Below are 17343 nucleotides of genomic sequence, written 5' to 3' on the forward strand. Positions count from 1 at the left end.
GCAGACACCACACCTACAGCAAGTGGCTGCATCTGGATTCGAATCCAGAGCCAGGCTGCCTGCCTTCCGCAGCTTTGCTGTGCCCCGTCTTGACACTCAGAGAAAAGACACCTCCAGAAGCTTCCCCTGCTCCCTTCGCAGAACAGTTGGTCAGAACCTCGTCTTCCCAGAATTTGGGATTTTCTGCTTCTGGAAGATGCTGCTTCGAAAGGAAGTGATAGCAAGGGCTGGAATAGCCTCGCCCATGGGGCGGGGACAGGGAGACGCGGCTGATGTCTGAGAGGCTTAGAACTTCCTTCTTGGAATCTGTTTTTCACGTTGCCTGAAAAAGAAAGAGGAAGAGACTCATACAGATGGAGACACAGGGAAAGACTCAACGGATTTAGACCCCAGACAGTCACACACCGGAGACAGACAGACAGACGGACGGACGTCCCAGCGGAAAGGACACACCCCCAAACAATCGAAGGTGGGAAGCAGACACACAGACGCCCTTGGACACACGTTTGCTGCCCCGGAGCCCCGCCTCTAGCGAGGTCGCCCTTCCCACCTGAGCTCCTTCCCTCCTCAGGCTGCTGCAGGGCCCAGCGGCCCATTCTGGGGCCAGCAGCATTTCCCAGACCCTCCTCTCCCAAACCGGAAAACACTTGTAGCAAGGAGTGTCCCGCCTGTGGGCCAGGGGTCTTCCTGGGCCTCTGAGCCACACATGAAGGTGACGAGCCAAGCTCCAGGCCAGGGTCAGCAAGTTGGCATGGTCGGGGGACACGTGGGTCCTGATGGCAGTGACCTTCCAGCTCAGTGGGGCTCCCGACGGACTCAGGCCTTTGCTGCTGGTGGAGAGGTCGGGGCTGCTAGAGGCTGCTTTCCAGGGTGGGTACTTTGTTTTGAGTTTGTTGTCCACTCTTGTGACGAGTAAGAACAGCTGTCACAGCACCGGGCTCCGTGTCCCAGGCACAGGGAAAGTCTGACCCTCCCACCTGAACTTCTGTGACTTTTCTGGGCATGGGAGCGGGATGGGTGCTGACATTGTTGCACCTCTCTGAGCCTCAGATTCCTTATCACGAAAATGGGATGATAATAAGAGAAGCGTACTTCTTGGGAAGCTGCTGAGAAAAGTAAATGGGATGACAGAAACCCCTTCATACGGGGCATGAAGCACAGCAGGAACTCACTGTACCTGCTGCACGTTCACTGTGGTCAGAACAGCTTTAGAAGGGTCCAAGCTATTCCTCATATGTCCACATTCGTCTCTCCAGATAGAAGTCCAGCCTGATTTCCAGGGTACAGAATCAAATTGCTCTGCTCCAGAGAGGACAGATCGTAGTAGAATTTGCATGCCCTGGCTCCTGGGGCCTGGCCTCAGTCATCGTGAATCCTCAGCCCTTGTGCACGGCCTGGCATATAGCAGAGGCATGATAAATATATGCGCTGCCGCAGTGAGGAAATAGGAAGGGAAAGGGCCTGAGGATAGATTTAGATGACAGAAGAAAATGTCTTTCATGGAAAATAAAATCAGACACCCCCCTGGGCATCCCTGCATGGAGACAGAGGGCAGGTTGCTGATATTCTGTCCCAAAGGGGTGCAGCTGGGACTCTGCAAGTCCATCGTCCAGGGCAAGGGTACTGCCTCCTCACCTTGCAGCTCCTTTCCCATTCGGCCCCCTCTGTCTGTCTACACAAGGTGTATTATTCTGTTCAGGTCACTGTAATAAAATAACCCCAGACTGTGTGGCTTAGACAGTAGACATTTGTTTTCCTGCAGTTCTGGAGGTCAAGAAGTCCAAGATCAAGGGGCCAGCAAGTTTGGGTTCTGGTGAGAGCTGCTTTGTGACTTGTAGATGGCCACCTCCTGGCTGCGTCCTCACATGGCAGTTCCTTGGTGCCAGCACATGGAGGGAGGGGGGAGAGAACAAGCTCTGTGCTGTCTCTTCTTATCAGTTCACTAATCCTGTTGGTTCAGGGCCCCACCCTTATGACCTCTTTTAACCTTAATTACTTCCGTAGAGGCTCCGTCTTCAAATGCAGCCACACCAGGGGTCAGGGCTTCAATATATGTTGGAGGGGCACAGAGGTTTATAACACAAGGTCCTTTGCTTTCTGCTCCAAACAGGGGGTTTGAGAAGGGAGGTGGGAATGGCCACCTCTATAATGTTACTATTAGCAACAACCCAATAGTGGCTACCACTTGTCGGCCAAGGGAGAGGCATTTACTATGGAACTCTCATGTTGGTTGCATGAGTGAGGCCCCATTTGCTCATGGGATCTGAAGGTGGGAAAACAAGCCCAGAGAGGGAAGGGTAGCACTGAGGTAGCAGGTAGCAGGGTGCGGACTGGTGTGCAGGTGTATGCCACATCCAGGTTCACACCTTGAGCCCCTGTACTGCTCTGGAGGTAGTAGCTTGGCTGATCGTGTGTTGACTGGCTGTGGGTCTTTTTGCTGCCTGTGGACCAGGTGCCAGGGACACTGGTGAAGGGACACTCGTGATGGGACACTCTCTTCCTTGTAGCTGGGGGTCCCACATGGTGGTGGCGTGCGCTTGATACCACAGTAGTTACTACGACTATGCAGGATGTGGCAGTTCTCAGGCGACCCGCCCTGGGCTTTGAGGGTTAAAGAGGAGTCTACCAGTTAGAGACTGGACCGGAGGACTCCTGCGTGCCAGGCTTATGCCAGCTTTGAGGAGGCTGCAGGACGAGGCGATTGCATCTGACAGAGTGGCCAGACCAACGATGGCAGCAAGACATAGACCGAGGAAAGGCTAAGTCATGACTTAGACATTTTCTTAGAAGTCATAGCAGATGTCTTGGGTGGTATTTACAAAATTAACCACCACATGGGAGAGTTTAAAACCGCCAGAGACAGCCAGAGAAGGAAGTGGCTGCAGGGGCTGGGCCGTTGGAAATGGGGTAGACGCGGGCCACTGAGAATGGGCAGCAGGAGGAGGGCGGGCACCCCAGGCAGGTGGGCCAGCCTGGGCAAAGGTGTGGCCCCAGGAAGGCGGGCCTTCTGCTCCCAGGGCGGCCAGGGTGCTGGCGGCCGAGAGGCATGGACCACAGTCAGGGGCAATTGGTGAAGTCAGGGCGGGGGCCCAGGAGAACCGGTATGTTGGGCTCGGCAAGCAGCCCTCTTACTGGCGGCTGATACTGCGCACCTAAGTGTGCACCAGGTGCCGTTCATTGCATGTAATGGCTCTTCACTGCATCCACACAGCAACCCATGCATGGGTGCTAATGGTATCCCGCTTTTCCAGATGTGGAAACCGAGGCACAGAGAGTGAATGAATCACTTCCTGATGTCCCGTGTTTGGCCATGGGGAGAGCTGGGGGTTGGATCCAGGTAGGGCAGCGTCAGGGTTCCTGTTAACCACTAAGCTACACTGCTGAGTGTTTACTGAATTGAATTCAACTCCTGGGAGCCCGATGGTGCAAGGGGCCTGCCCAGACCCTCACTGCTTCCTCCAACCTCTCTGACTCTGACCATGCCCATCCGCCCGCCTCCCTGCCTCTGCCCCAGGGGAGACCAAGAACAGCTGGGCCCCTCTTGCTCCCGAAAGGCAGAGCCACCCCGGGTTAGCGCCGAGACCCCTCCAGACGGTGCCCGTCACCGGCTGACCCTTAGAGGCTCTCCAGCACGCGGCGGGCATCAATGAGGCCCCAGGGATTGAATGAGGCACTATTGAGAAGCAGCTAAATACCGGCTGCATTGTGCTTCCTGATCCAGGGGCTTCGCTTTTTGTCCAAGAGGCTTGGAAACGGAGCCCCGGTTCACTTCCCCTCCCCCGGGCGCCGCCCGCCGTCCTGGCTCATGTCAGGAAACACCAGGCTCTTGAAAATCAGTAACTGAGAGAAACATCTGCTGGTTCCCAAGGAGCACGAGGTGCTTGCCGAGTGGCGAGGGCATACGTGCGTCACTGCCGGCCGGTTGGAAACACACATGTGAGTGCGTGCAGGCACACACGTGCACGTGCGAGAGTCTTTCTGGTATGTTGTTATGGTTGAAAAAATTAAAAGTGTCATGCCTGTTATAAAAATGTAAACAATTTACGAATACAAAAAAGTAAAAGGGATAGCCCACTCATCTAGAAGTCATCATGAACAATTTAATTTTTATCCTCATTTTTGCTGTAAAACTGGATCCATATTTTTTTTTTTTTTTTTTTTTTGAGACGGAGTCTTGCTCTGCCGCCCAGGTTGGAGTACAGTGGCTGGATCTCAGCTCACTGCAAGCTCCGCCTCCCAGGTTTATGCCATTCTCCTGCCTCAGTCTCCCGAGTAGCTGGGACTACAGGCGCCCGCCACCTCGCCCGGCTAGTTTTTTGTATTTTTAGTAGAGACGGGGTTTCACCGTGTTAGCCAGGATGGTCTCAATCTCCTGACCTCGTGATCCGCCCGTCTCGGCCTCCCAAAGTGCTGGGATTACAGGCTTGAGCCACCGCGCCCGGCCTGGATCCATATTTTATTTACCGTTTCAGTTTCATTATTACTGCCCCACAGTAATTGCCAGCATCCATCCATTATCTGACTGCATTGGATTCAGTTCCTGGGAACCAGACAGTGGACCGAAAGGGCCTAGTCAGGGGCGATTTGCCCCACGGGGGGCGTTTGGCAATGCCTGGAGACATTTTTGAGTGTGGCAGTGGGGGGGTGATGGTGCTTCTACCCTCTAGTGGGCGGAGTCCAGGTTGCTGCTGAACACCCTGCTGCATAGGACGGCCCCACAACAGAGATGATCCAGCTCCAAGCTCAGAGTCCGCTGCTCAGAGCTCAGCGTAAATTTCTGTCATCTGTTTTAATGGCCTCATCATCCCATAATGTGATGTACCAAGGTGTATTTGGTGGCATTTAGATGGTCTCTGGTTGATCATTTAAAAAACACCCCATGCAATGATATCCTCGTTCATATATATATATGTATATATATATATGAACAAGGATATATATATGTGTGTATATGTATATATCTGTTTTGTGTATATCTATATATACGTTTTGGGCCCTTCTGTGAATTTTTCCATTGGATATGATTCTGGAAGTTGAACTTGCTGGGTTGAAAGGTCAAGTGCATGTGTAATGTTGACAGGCACTGCTCAATATCCTCCAAGGCGGCTGTGGCCATCAACACCACCACAGACTCACTCACCCACGCCCACCCATTCCCCATTTGTCGTCCACTCTCCTCAATTAACAAACACATTTGGTTTGTTTTAAATAACTTCCGCATGTTACGCACCTCCGACATGTCCACTGACTGCTCGCTCACGGTGAATTCACTCCATTCTGCCAATAACTTCAAACGGTGATTGATATTTTGCTGACAGTGGATGTTTAAAGGTGTTCGATGTCAGTGACAATAGAAACAAAAATCCCATTAGTTCTTTCCATTTGGATAATAGCAAGAAGGATAAAAGGCACAGCTTTGTCTTTTCTTATTGAAGGAGTATTCCAAAATCATCAGGTTCTAAAATGATTCTAGGGACCATTTACTTTCCTGTTCCCCAAACGCACTTTCAGACCCAGGGCTCACCCACGGCTGCAGCTGCATCCACCTCCTGCTCGATGACTCGGGACACCATTTGGGGGCTGGGGGAGCGGCGGGGAAGAATGTGTTTCTCTGTGTTGCTCAGAAACTCCCAAAGCTTCAGAAATGAATGGCGTTCTGCACAGTTCTCCCTGTGTCGTATAAAAAGGCAGCTCACCCCTAAACTGAGTGGCCCTTTGCAAACTAGAACAGGGTACCAGTGAAAGGAGAAGCACACACAGGCCAGGTATGTGCCATTTATTGATCTCTGAAATCTCTCTTGGGTCTGTGCTGGCTGGGGACGGAATCCAACCCTGAGTCAGGCACACCCGGCCTGCGAGGCTCAGGCCATAGGGCAGGGGGCGGAGTGGGAGTTAGTGTGGGAGCCTGGAAGGAGAGGAACGAGGCCAACAGGGCATCGCAGGTGTGCATGCGACCTGAGGGTGGAGGCTTGTCAGGCGTGTCAGCCTTGATCCTGGCACCTAGGAGGGAGGGAGGTTAGAGGGAGGGAGGAAAGATTGTGGCTAGTCGGCCAGGTGAGGAAAAGGTGGAAGTGGTCTGTAGACAGCGGGCATGAGTGCGGATCCTGGGGCTTGAGGCAGGGTGGTGAGACCGCACCCTCAGAACCGTCATCTGCCAGCCCATTTGCTGTGCCGCACGACGGAGGCCCAGCGAAGACACCTTCCTCCCTGGAGTGGCCCGGTGAAGGAGAGACAGTGGACCCGTGCGTGTCACAGGGCAGCCTGCACGCCTGGCTCCATGTACTGCCACCCCACCCCACTCCTACCTCCAGGCCAGGAGAGGGAAGGCCTGGGGAGCTGAGATGACTGGTACCTGGACGTCACCTTGGGGTCCTCAGCCAGGGGCACGTGGGGGGGTGGTCAGGTGCCCCTCCCTGCCCTACCCATTCCCAGTGCAGTATCTGTGCTGTTAGGGTCAGGCAGAGGCTGTCCGGCCTTCCCACCCTAATTCCGAGCCCCTCTGCCAGCAGCCCTTGTCAGCCCAGGGTGACGGCACCTCCGCAGAGACCACCTGGGAAACCTCATTATGGGAGCAGCTGTCTGTTTTGGATACTGACAGATGCTTCTCAGATCTTTTTTTTTCCCTCTTTTACTATAAATATAATTATATGTGCCCTAAAATGCTGAGACGCAGAAGTATGTTACATGGAAGGGGATGTCCCCTGCTGTCTGTGGTCCCTCCTTGAGGGACCCACAGCTGGCAGTTTCATGCATGCCCTGCTGGTTCCTGGTCTATGCAGACATGGACAGTCACTCATTAATACAGGTGTGTATCAGAAGATTTCACCTGTATTTTTAAAACTGTATTTGTTGTTCTTTTCTAACCCAGTTTGGGCTCATCCTGTGAGGACACAGACTGACCGGTGGCTGTGCTTCCCAGGGTGCTGTCAGCCCTGCCGGGGACATTTCAGTGGTTCCCGGGTGATTGTGACCTTTGTGCAAACCTGCAGGGGGCCTTCGTGCACACTCATCTGTGCACACCAGAATAAATGTTTCGGGCCGGGCGCGGCGGCTCATGCCTGTAATCCCAGCACTTTTGGAGGCCGAGGTGGTGGATCACTTGAGGTCAGGAGTTCAAGACCAGCCTGGCCAACATGGCGAAACCCCATCTGTACGAAAAATACAAAAATAGCTGGGCGTGTTGGCGGGTGCCTGTAGTCCCAGCTATTTGGGAGGCTGAGGCACAAGAATTGCTTGACCTGGAGGTGGAGGTTGCAGTGAGTTGAGATTGTGCCACTGCGCTCCAGCATGGGCGACAGAGCAAGACTCTATCTCAAAAAAAAATTAAAAAAAAATCAATGTGCTTTTTTATTCAATGTAGTCACTGCGTGCCTGCCTTGGGGACGGCACCATTCTAGGTGCTGAGGACACCACAGAGAATGAGTTCGCTCTGTGTCACTGATATTCCAGAGGGGAGAGGCAGAGAGTGCAGTGTTGGGTGGGTCATATACAGATTCCAGATCAGGACTGCAGAGATCAGTAAAGCGGGCACAGGGATGGGGGTCCTGGAGGCTGCTGGGTAGAGGGCTGTTTTAGTCCGAGACAGGGACGTGGGAGCCGGGATCAAGGCAACGAAGGGAGCAAACCATGCAGATATTGAGGGAAAATCATTCCAAGCAGGAGGAACAGCACGTGCCAGGGTCCTGAGGTGGGTCATGCATGGTGTTTTATAGAACAGAAAACAGGTGACTGGAACAGAGCACATGGGGGAGGAGCCCGGGGGAACTGGAAATGGGTGATGAGCTCCCAGCTGTCGATATGCGGAGCAAAGGTTCACCCCCGAAAATGTCCAGAGGTTGCTGTTTCACTCTGCAGAGGGGCTCCAGCTTACACTGCACATAAGTGAAGGTGCTGGACGGGGCCCGCTTAAGGGAACCTTCTCCGCCCACTGTGAGTTTGGATGCCTGCAGCTCATGGCTTGTGGGGAGAGGGGACAGGCAGAGGAGGAGCCTAGCCCAGAGCTTGGAGCTCTTGACTCAAGAGGTTCCATCTGGGAGGTTAACTCAAGTAGTTCTTGCTACAGCCTTGTGTACAGGGGACTTAGTTATCTCTCCATTTTCTTCTCAGATGAGGGTATGGCGAGATTTACTTAAGGTCACAGCAAATGGCAATGCAAGGACTTGAGCCCAGGACCACTGGGTGCAAGCTGCATGCTCTTAACCTCTATCCTAAGATTCTACCAAGAACAGCAGGGCAGGGAGCCAGTGCAGGCCCTTATGTGGGCCCCAGTCCCCACCCTTGCTGACCATGTGACTTCTCCCTTCTCAGCGTCCCTCCCCGACATGGGACAGTGTCCCAGGTTCACCTGTCCAGGAGCCAGGCGCTCAGCCGTGTGCTTGCCACAGAACAAGCACTCTGAAAGCAGTACAGTCTGGTTTTAAAAACGAGAGAACCGGCCTAGATTTGCCGCCCGCCCCCCAAACCTCAAGAGAAAGAGCAAATTTTTTTATCCATAAAAGGTCTTACCCTAAGAAACAGACGTGCCGTCGGGGGTGTTTGAAATGGCACCAGGAGTGATCAGAAAGTTATTCCTTTGACGGCTGGTTTGATTGTACTTAAAATTTGGGGGGCTGGGGTGGGGGGGCAGGGAGGTGGGTTCCCATTCAAATGTAGTGGGGGTGGGTGGGGGAGGGGACAGTAAATGAAGGGGCTGGAACCCCAGGGCCGCTGGGGTTCTGCAGAATGACAATGAGGCCCTGCCAGGCGGGTCTCATCCAGGCAGGCCTAACAAGATTAGATTTTCATAAATTTCAGACTGCGCCAATTCCTAATTCCTCGGTGTGCGGCCAGGAGGCCAGACAGGGCCGCATGCACGGGCTGCTTGTTAACCAGGAAGGACGCCAGCTGCCCCTCCCCTGGGACAGACTGTGGGGGTGGCTGTGGAGGGGGGTCGTCTGGTCTGGAAACCTCCATGGAGCCGACAGGAACCAGGTGGACTCTGCTCCCAGCTCCCCAGCTGAGGAGAGAGAAATGAGCCCCAGCACCCCGGTGTCGCCCCCGTTATTTCTGAGAAACTCAGTCGCTGCCGCACCCCCACCCGTGCCCCCGTGGGCTGGGCGGGTTCTTCTTGCACATTAACACATTCTCCAGCAACCCCCGCCCCATTTACAGCCACGAAACGTCCAAACAGGGATCCGAACCCTGAGACCCCTGCTCTGCCCTCAGTTCAGGTCCAGGCTCTGTCCCCAAGAACAGAGGTCCAGAAACTTGGAAGGGAAAGAATTGTGTCTTTGCCTTACCTGAGCTCTAACTGAAAGGTGGGGTCCCCTTGGATCCCAAATGCAGGCACCTGACCATCGTCACCTGGACTGCACCAAAGACACAGCTGGAGGTGGGAGCCACCGGCTTCCCTCCACAGGTCCGTGTCCCTTACAGGCCTTCCAGCTCTGGACCCTGTGGGTGTCCACTGCGAGGTCATTTAATGCGATGATACTTCTGTGTCGCACACGTGCCATCCTGTGTGTCATTCCCGTGTCACAAGTCCGCTTCGGAGTTTGGAAACTATTCATATAAATGGCTTCCTTTGTAAACCGATGTGTTTTCAGGACTGCATTATGAGAGAGGGTCACAGGCTGTTCCCCCACTGAGGGCGCCCAGAGAGAGGAGGCAAGGGACTCGGAGGCCCCGGACGTGGGGTTTAGCAGGCCTGGCCCGTCCCCTCGCCTGTAACTGGGTCCAGTGCTGCCCCTTGGGGCTTGCCATGAAAAACTCAGAGACAGGTGAAGTCTTTCGTGGTGAGGGGCTTGGCACACAGGAAGTGGCAGAGGAGAGGGCAGCTGTCAGCGTCTATGTTATGCCATGGCAGGTGCCCAGAACTCCTGGCACCTGCTTCCTTCTTCACCATCCGGATTTTGCTCTGCGCTGGCGGGGAGGTGGGCACCACAGGCCATAAATACCAGCTTCATGGACTGTCGCTGGAGGCGACACGCCAGACAATTGTCATTGACCCCAAGATTAATCACATTCAACACAAGCCCTTGGCTCGATCTCCCGCTGTTTCTGACATTCTGGGATAATCACACTCAGGACTGCTGGGGGTCGGGCACACTCAGGCTTTGGGGTGACAGGAACTCAGTGCTGAGCCCTGCACTGTGTGGTCTTTGGCGGTTGCCTCACCTCTCCCAGCCTCAGCCTCCTCTTCTGCAAAGTGGAGGTCCTGTGAGCACCGACTTCACAGAACGACAGTGAGAATTCAATCGGACAACGTGCGTAAAGGGTTCGGCCCCCCTGCCTGGCATCTAGGGAGCGGCCAGCTCACGGTTCCTGCCTTGCCAGTGTAGGACGAACCAGGACAGAGGCAGAGCTGTGCCCGCACCTCCCAGAGGGACTGCGCCTGTCTCTGGAGGAGACCACGAAAAGGAGGATGGGGCCTCTCCAGCAAGGCACATGAACCTGTTAATGTGAAATTATTCACAAGGAAAGAGGACACTAAACTAAATTAGAGTGACCTTATTTTGTGTGTGGAAGATGGGCTTGGTCACCCCCAAGAGCCTGCCGCATTCACCACCCTCCCCAAGGGAAAAATTATGAAGAAAAACGGCAGGAGCCCCCCAGCCCTCCAAGTGACCAGCACAGGCTTGATGCCCGGAATGAAATGAGAGCGACGGGATGTTTCTCCTTCCCAGCAGCTTCTGTTCCCACGGTGGGCTCTTGGAGCGGGGTCCAGCGCCTGTTAGCTCCCAGGAGACCTTGGGTCCAGCCACCATCCTGGGTGACCTTTTGGGACTGACTCGAGCTCAAATCTCCCACCTTGGGGACAGAAGCCAGTCAGGGAACACCGGGCTGAGCAGGCTTGTACTCTGCAGGCTGGCAAACCTCAGCATTTCCAGGGAGCATCATGGGGACGAGGGATGCTTTTTGTCCCCAGAGGAGTGTCAGTAATTGTGACAATGGTGACAGTGGAGTGTGCTGTGTTCTGCCCTGTTCTGAGCTCTTGCATCCATTATTTCACCCCTGCCCCTGGTTGGTTCTGTTTTTTACAGATGAGGTAACTTCTGCTCACAGAGTTAGATGCGTACAGCATCACACAGACAATGGATGCACGAGGACCACATCCTCAGATTCCCGGGGCAGGGGTGGGCGGACTAACGCCGTGGGCAAGCTAGGAAAATTTAGCAGGAAAATGAAACCCTTCCCCCTTTTGAGTTCCTATATGACGGCTCTGGGTTCAAGTCTCAACTCTGCTCCTAGTTGCATCATCTAGGGCTACTTCTCCCTAAGCCTTAGTTTCTCCATCTGCAAAATGGGCATGGTACCTAAACTGGGGAGGCTCAGCTCAGTGGCCCCGGGTCATGTGTTAGAATCATGACAATACTTACAGTGACTACAGTGAGTTTGGGTATGAACCAGACCACCTGCCCTCTCCTGCTCTGTCCCTTGTGGTCCATGACTGCTTGGCAGTGAGTCCTGTGGTCACGACAGAGTTGAGCCTAGGTCAGGGACAGCGGTAGGACCCACGCCTGGTGTCACACTGGGCATCTGACCTGGGATGTCTTTGCCCATGCCTTGGTAAAGGGGCAGTCTGTCAGATTAGGGAAACTGAGGCAGGATTGGTGTGGCTCCATATCTGCTGGTAGTCACTGAGTGACCTGGGGCCCAACTCTTGGCCAGAAATCCTGAAGCCGCCCGCCCTGCAGATGCCTTGGGTGTGGCCTGCTTGGCCCTTTTAAAACTCTTGAATGAGGTTCCAGCCTTAAAGGACTACAACTTCACAGCTGGCTCCAAGGTCCTCTGGAGAGAGGGAGGGATGTGGCCGCCCCGGGCCACCTCTCCTTCCACCTCTTGTTGGCAGTCCCGCTGGGGTTCCTTCCCTTGCCCGCGAGCCATCTGATCCTGAGAGTCCGGCTCTCAAGCTGCGACTGGGAATGGGCCCCACCAGCCTCCCTGCACTCCTTGGGACAAATACAGGTGCACAGGAGGATTCTGTGAGCTGCCGTGGGTGGAGAGCCATGTTTACATTGGTGCCGCTTCATGCACACATCATGTTTTGCACTTGACTCCGAGGCCCTTGTGGGGAGGCACCTTTCTCTCCCCCAGGGGGTCTTTGCTGGTGGATTCACAGTGCCTGCCCAGAGAGATGTGTTGGAGGAGGGATCCCATGCTTGATGAACTCGGCCTGCAGTGAGCCCTGGAGTGCACCTTAGAGGCCCGTATGCTGAGTCTCAGGCATCCCGGGGTAGTGTGGGGTGGGGAAGCGGCAGTGTCAGGGCATGGCTGCCCCAGGCCAGGTGGGTCCTGGGACCAGACCTGTGGAGAGGGTGGCCGCCCACAGCCCTGCTCCTGTAATGCCAGGTGGGAACACGGCTGGGGCCAGGGATGGTTGGTGCACATGCCGTTGGGTCTCCAGTTTGTGACCGACCTCACCAGCAGGCACTGCATGGTCCACTCTCCAGAGAAGTGTGGTCCTGTCCCCTAAAGCTGAGCGTCCCCTGGAAGCAGCACCAGGGGTGCAAAAGTGCATGGGAGGTGCCCCCTCACCCCATGCCCGGGGTGGTTTTCACTGGACCTGTTTGTGGGCCCTGATGCTGCTGTGCCTGACCAGCCTTCCTCCCGCACAGCATCCAGGCCGGTGGGGCTTGACTGGAGCTGGATGGAGATCTCGGGGTCTCCTTGGCCAGAATACTCAGCCCAGGGTGTTCCCTTACTGATGGGTGGGGGTGACCCAGCTGCTGGCTGGGGCACCTTTCTTGCCCCCCTCAGCACCTCCATGTCTGGGCATCATGTCCAGGGGCATCCAGGAGGATCCAACTTCCAGCCTCTGCTCACCTACACCCTCTGCCTGTGCCCTCCTCTGCCTCTCCCTCCATGCCCTGCACCAAAAGTCTCAGTGCCCACCTTACAGGGAGCCCTCCAGGGTCTCCCATTAGATGCTCCCTCTGCGATTCCAGCGCAGGTCGGCTCTTTGAGGGTGGATGGGTTTGGGCCACCCTTGTTCTGGTGGAGCCGGGGTGGAAGTGAGCACCCCGTGTGTCCGGGTCCACCTCCAGGGAGCATTACGCGCTGAGCACGTGCCCCCCACACATGCTGCTGCCCACTGTCCCCCGCTGACACAGGGTGACTGTGATGGACTCAAAGCGTGCCCCCGAGAGCCAGGCTGGGGCCCGGGCCCTCTGAGCTAGCCACTGTGCTTCCCTGTCACCTCCTGTGCCTCTCCAGGATGCTCCTGAGTTGCAGTCTCGGCAACCCTTGCAGATCTCCCTCTCCCTGAGCCTGGCCCCGGGCCCTTGGCCCACCAGGTCTCGCCAGCAGTCAGTCGTAGTTCCTCTTTTCTGGAGAGTTTTTCCCTCCCCTCCCCCGTGTGAGTGAATTTTCCTGGGCCTGTGACTCAGTGGGTGTTGGTGCCCCGGGGACCAGGGTGACGCTTTGATGCCCTCCTGAGCCCGGTGCTCATTTCTGGGAGCGTTTTTCTCACTCTGTGGATACAAGCATCCAGAAGTCAGATCCGCCTGCCCCTGGGGCTGAGCCTGGCGGGGCCAGGAGAGCCATGAGGATTTGTCCACACCCATTCAGTCTGCAGGGGCCTCCTCCATTGCCCCTGCGTCCCGCCGGCCCTGCAGCCCCAGCTACTGTCTCGCTGCTGTCTGGGTCTTGCGGTCCTGCGGGCTGCCAGGGCCCGGGACAGGGACAAAGACAGCCACACACCTCCCTCCCTCCAGGGCTGGTGTGGGCAGGGTCCCTGGAGACAGCTGGGGAGGGGGACTGGGGTGAAGAGTGCACAGGGTTGGGGGGCAGGGAATTGCAGGCCCCGGGGGTGGGGGGGCGTGGGTGTTGCACAAAGCCAGCCCTGTGTGTACCCTGAATGCGGCTTTATCCTGAGTGCTAACAGACGGACCTGGGCCCTACAGAATCAGGCCGGGCTGCCCCGGCCCTGGACCTGCCTGTCTGGGGAGACAGGAGGTGTGGCCACAGCGACCTGGGTCTGAAGCCTGATCTCTCCTGACCAGGAACATGCGGGTATCCCACAGGCGCCGCAGGGCTTGGGGCCTGAGTTCCCAGCAGGCAGGGCCGCAGCCTTCTCGGGGCTCAGGAAAGCCTCACCAAAGCCCTTGGTTAGTTCATCCTCTTCCTCCTGGCCTCACCAGGGTGAGATGGGGACGCATCTCGCCTGGGAACCCCAACCCAGGCCTAGGCTCAGACTGAATTTCCTGGTGCAGAGGCCGGCTGCCTAGTGGGGCTACCCGCCAGCTCTAGGGGCTTGGACTTCTTGAGGGCAATCACTTTCCCTCTGAGCCTGTGTCTCCTCACCCGTGAAACGGGAATAATAATAAAAACGCCTGTTCTTAGGTGTGTGCTCAGCCCGCAGCATGACTGACTGGCTCGGATCACTCTTTGTCATGCGGGACAGTCCTGTCGGTGCAGGACGGTTACCACAGCCCCGGCCTCCACCCACTGCATGCCAGGAGCACCCCCCAGTTGTGACAACCAAAAGTGTCTCCAGACATTGCCACATGTTCCCTGGGTGCAGACACGGCCCCAGGTGAGCAACACGGGCTCAATGGCAGTGTAGACAAGGGCGCCCTGAGCGGTTGCGCAGATGCATAAAGTACCTGAGACGGGGAAGTGCTGGAAAACCTGGTGGGGAACAAGGAGTGGCAGTGGACACACATGTGGGAGTGCTTCTCTGTGGAGAGGCATCTGCCGCTTCCCAGACAGTGACATTCCCACCTAGGATGGGTTGCTTTCCTGCCCTGGGGAGAGCAAAGCCAGTGGCAGGAGGCGGCTGGCCCTCCCGGGTTTGGAGTGTGCTTGCCTGGGCCGTCTGATGGCCCAAGCGCCTGGCATCGGCTCTGTACGGCCTGTTTCTCCAGTTCCCACCTGACACCTGCCCACCCCAATCCCCCTCCCCCAGCTTTGGTTCCTCGGTCCTGGGAGGAGGAGGAGCTGAGTCAGTGGCACTGGGCTTGAACTGGGGCCCCCAGGGAGCCTGGCTAATTGCTTGTTAGTGCCAGGGAGCCATGGGGAGTCCTTCTTGCCCCCATGCCAGACAGGGTCTGGGAGTCACATTCCCGCACACCTTGGGCAGGGTGTCCTGGGCCGGGCGAAGCTGGAGGAGCTTTAGCCCTGGATGCTGCCGGCTGGTGCCCACTCTGCCATGTCACCTCCAAGGGACCCGGCGTCTTGCCCATTGCTGGGGGCTCTGCTGGCACCGTGCTCGGCCAGCTGCCGAGGCCGCTTCGGCACAGACCCGCTTGAGTCAGCAGAAACTGCCCGGCTCAGGCAGGATCAAAATAACCTTCTTCCTATTCCAGCACTTGAGGGTTTTTCCGCCTTCTAGGGGAAAAACAAATCAAAAACCAGAAAAAAAAAAAACCAACCTTAGAAAATGTGAATCGCAACATCTGCAGCCATCTGGAATGTGGGTTTTCTGAGGCCTTTTCACCAGGAGGAGGGTCCTGACACCCCCGTCCTGTTGAGCATGGCGTGTATTTGTGAGTCGTGGCATAGATGTGTATGTGTGTGGGTACGTGTGGCGCACTGTGTTTGTGTCTGTTGGGAAGTGTGTGTTGGGATGTTGACTTGTGTGTGGGACTGTTGAGGGGTGTGTGTTGGGGTGTTGGTATGTGTGTAGGAGGGTTGGGTCGTGTGTGTAGTAGTGTTGGGGCATCTGTGTTGGTGTTGACGTGTGTGTAGGAGTGTTAGGGGTACGTGTTGGAGTGTTATTTGTGTAGGAGTGTTGGGTGTGTGTTGGTGTTAACTTGAATGTAGGAGTGTTGGGGTGTTGCGTGTGTAGGAGTGTTGGGTCATTTGTGTTGGTGTGTGTATAGGAGTGTTGGGGTGTGTGTGTTGGGGTGTTGATGTGTGTGTAGGAGTGTTGGGGTATTGTATGTGTAGGAGTGTTGGGGCATGTGTATTGTGTGTGTAGGAGTGTTGGGGTGTGTATGTTGGGGTGTTGATGTGTATGTAGGAATGTCAGGTTTGCATAGGTTTGTGTACACACATTCACGTGTAGCTCCTCCTCATTTAATTCCACAAAGCTCCACCCCCAAACTCGGTGCCAACTTCCTCTCTCCGCACTCGGGTCCCCTTCTCCTACCAACTGCTCTCTCCCTGGGCACCTAAGACAGCTGAAGGTCTGTGACCATCTGCCTGAGCCTTTGCCCAGCGACAGGAACCAGTGCGCAGGGCTCCCTTTCTGCTGGTCAGATCACGCCGTGCATCCGCAGAACAGCTCCAGGAGGCTCTGACAGCAGAGAGCAGGGCCTTCCTCCTGCCTGTCCCATTACCTCCTTCGGGTCAGTCCCTACAGAGGGGGTGTTTGGGTCCCAGGACTCCTTTGAGGTGCTCTCCCAGCCAGCAGTACCCCTTCCTCCCCCATAAGAGCGGCTTCCCTGCACGTACCCCAGCCTCAGGCATCGCCTGTGACCTTGCCAGGACAGTGGCGGGGGATTTCCTGAGTCGGGGTTGCACTCTCGTCCCCCTAGGCAGGTACAAAAGCTCAAAAGGGCTGAGCGCTGAGCACAGCGGCCTGCGGGCGTCCAGGCGCTCACGTGTCCCTCTCTGTCTCCACAGCGGAGCTGGAGTTTGTTCAGATCATCATCATCGTGGTGGTGATGATGGTGATGGTGGTGGTGATCACCTGCCTGCTGAGCCACTACAAGCTGTCTGCACGGTCCTTCATCAGCCGGCACAGCCAGGGGCGGAGGAGAGAAGATGCCCTGTCCTCAGTAAGTGCCCCACCATCCTGTCTGTGGCCTGAGGCCCCAGCGGCAGTGGGACGCCCCTTGTAAAAACTCGAACGGGATCCAATGGCGGTGTTTGCAGGAAACAGATTCAGGGCAGGAAGACAGCGTCTGAGGATCCCACCTGCTAGCAGCTTCCTCCCCTGAAATGGGAGGAAAGCACCCGCCAGGCGGGCCTCAGAGATGCTGGAGGAACGTGGGGAATGAAGAGCTGGGCTGGGAAGAGGCTTCGTGATCCACTCACGCACTCAGCTGACTCTCTAGCAGCCTCGGGTCCCAGGCTCTGCGAGGCCCCGGGAGTGGGCAGCACACAGGTCCTTGCTGTCACGGAGCTGACGTTCCAGGAGGGAGATGAGGAGACACCCAGTGGTGATAGTGCCATGCGGCGGGAGATGTGACCACTGGGGGATGGGGGAGCCTCTTCGAGGAACCCTCGGCTGGGGAGGCAGGGCTGGGCTCACAAGCAGTGCAAGCTGACCCCTGCCCTGACCCACATCTCTCAGGGCTGAGTGGAGACAGACCTAGAGGGATGAGACTGAAAGCAGGGAGGCACCTGGGGCAGGCAGCATAGGAAGGCGTTCTGGGCCCACACAGAGGCCTGATGCAACAGGATGGTGGAGACAAG

General features: G+C 56.2%; 1 protein-coding gene and 1 long non-coding RNA gene across 4 annotated transcripts in view; one reads left to right on the forward strand and one right to left on the reverse strand.

Annotated features, from left to right (window-relative positions):
* Nucleotides 1–17343, forward strand: part of LOC105470598 (prostate transmembrane protein, androgen induced 1) — a 62294-nt gene that overhangs the window by 34391 nt on the left and 10560 nt on the right. For 2 of the 3 annotated variants that reach the window (XM_011722750.2, XM_011722749.2), the window contains exon 2: nucleotides 16549–16703. In XM_011722750.2, coding sequence (XP_011721052.2) covers nucleotides 16549–16703 — 155 coding nt within the window. Of the gene's footprint in view, nucleotides 1–450; nucleotides 470–16548; nucleotides 16704–17343 lie in introns of those variants that run through there. The other variant, XM_011722751.3, reaches the window with a different exon arrangement.
* On the reverse strand, nucleotides 187–8615 carry LOC105470599 (uncharacterized). The gene is made up of 3 exons (XR_003015619.2): nucleotides 8506–8615; nucleotides 5231–5311; nucleotides 187–322 (listed from the first exon to the last, which is right to left on the reverse strand). It is a non-coding gene; the product is annotated as an uncharacterized lncRNA (long non-coding RNA).

This window comes from Macaca nemestrina, chromosome 15 (assembly GCF_043159975.1).
Source record: "Macaca nemestrina isolate mMacNem1 chromosome 15, mMacNem.hap1, whole genome shotgun sequence".
Taxonomy (NCBI): Eukaryota; Metazoa; Chordata; class Mammalia; order Primates; family Cercopithecidae; genus Macaca; species Macaca nemestrina.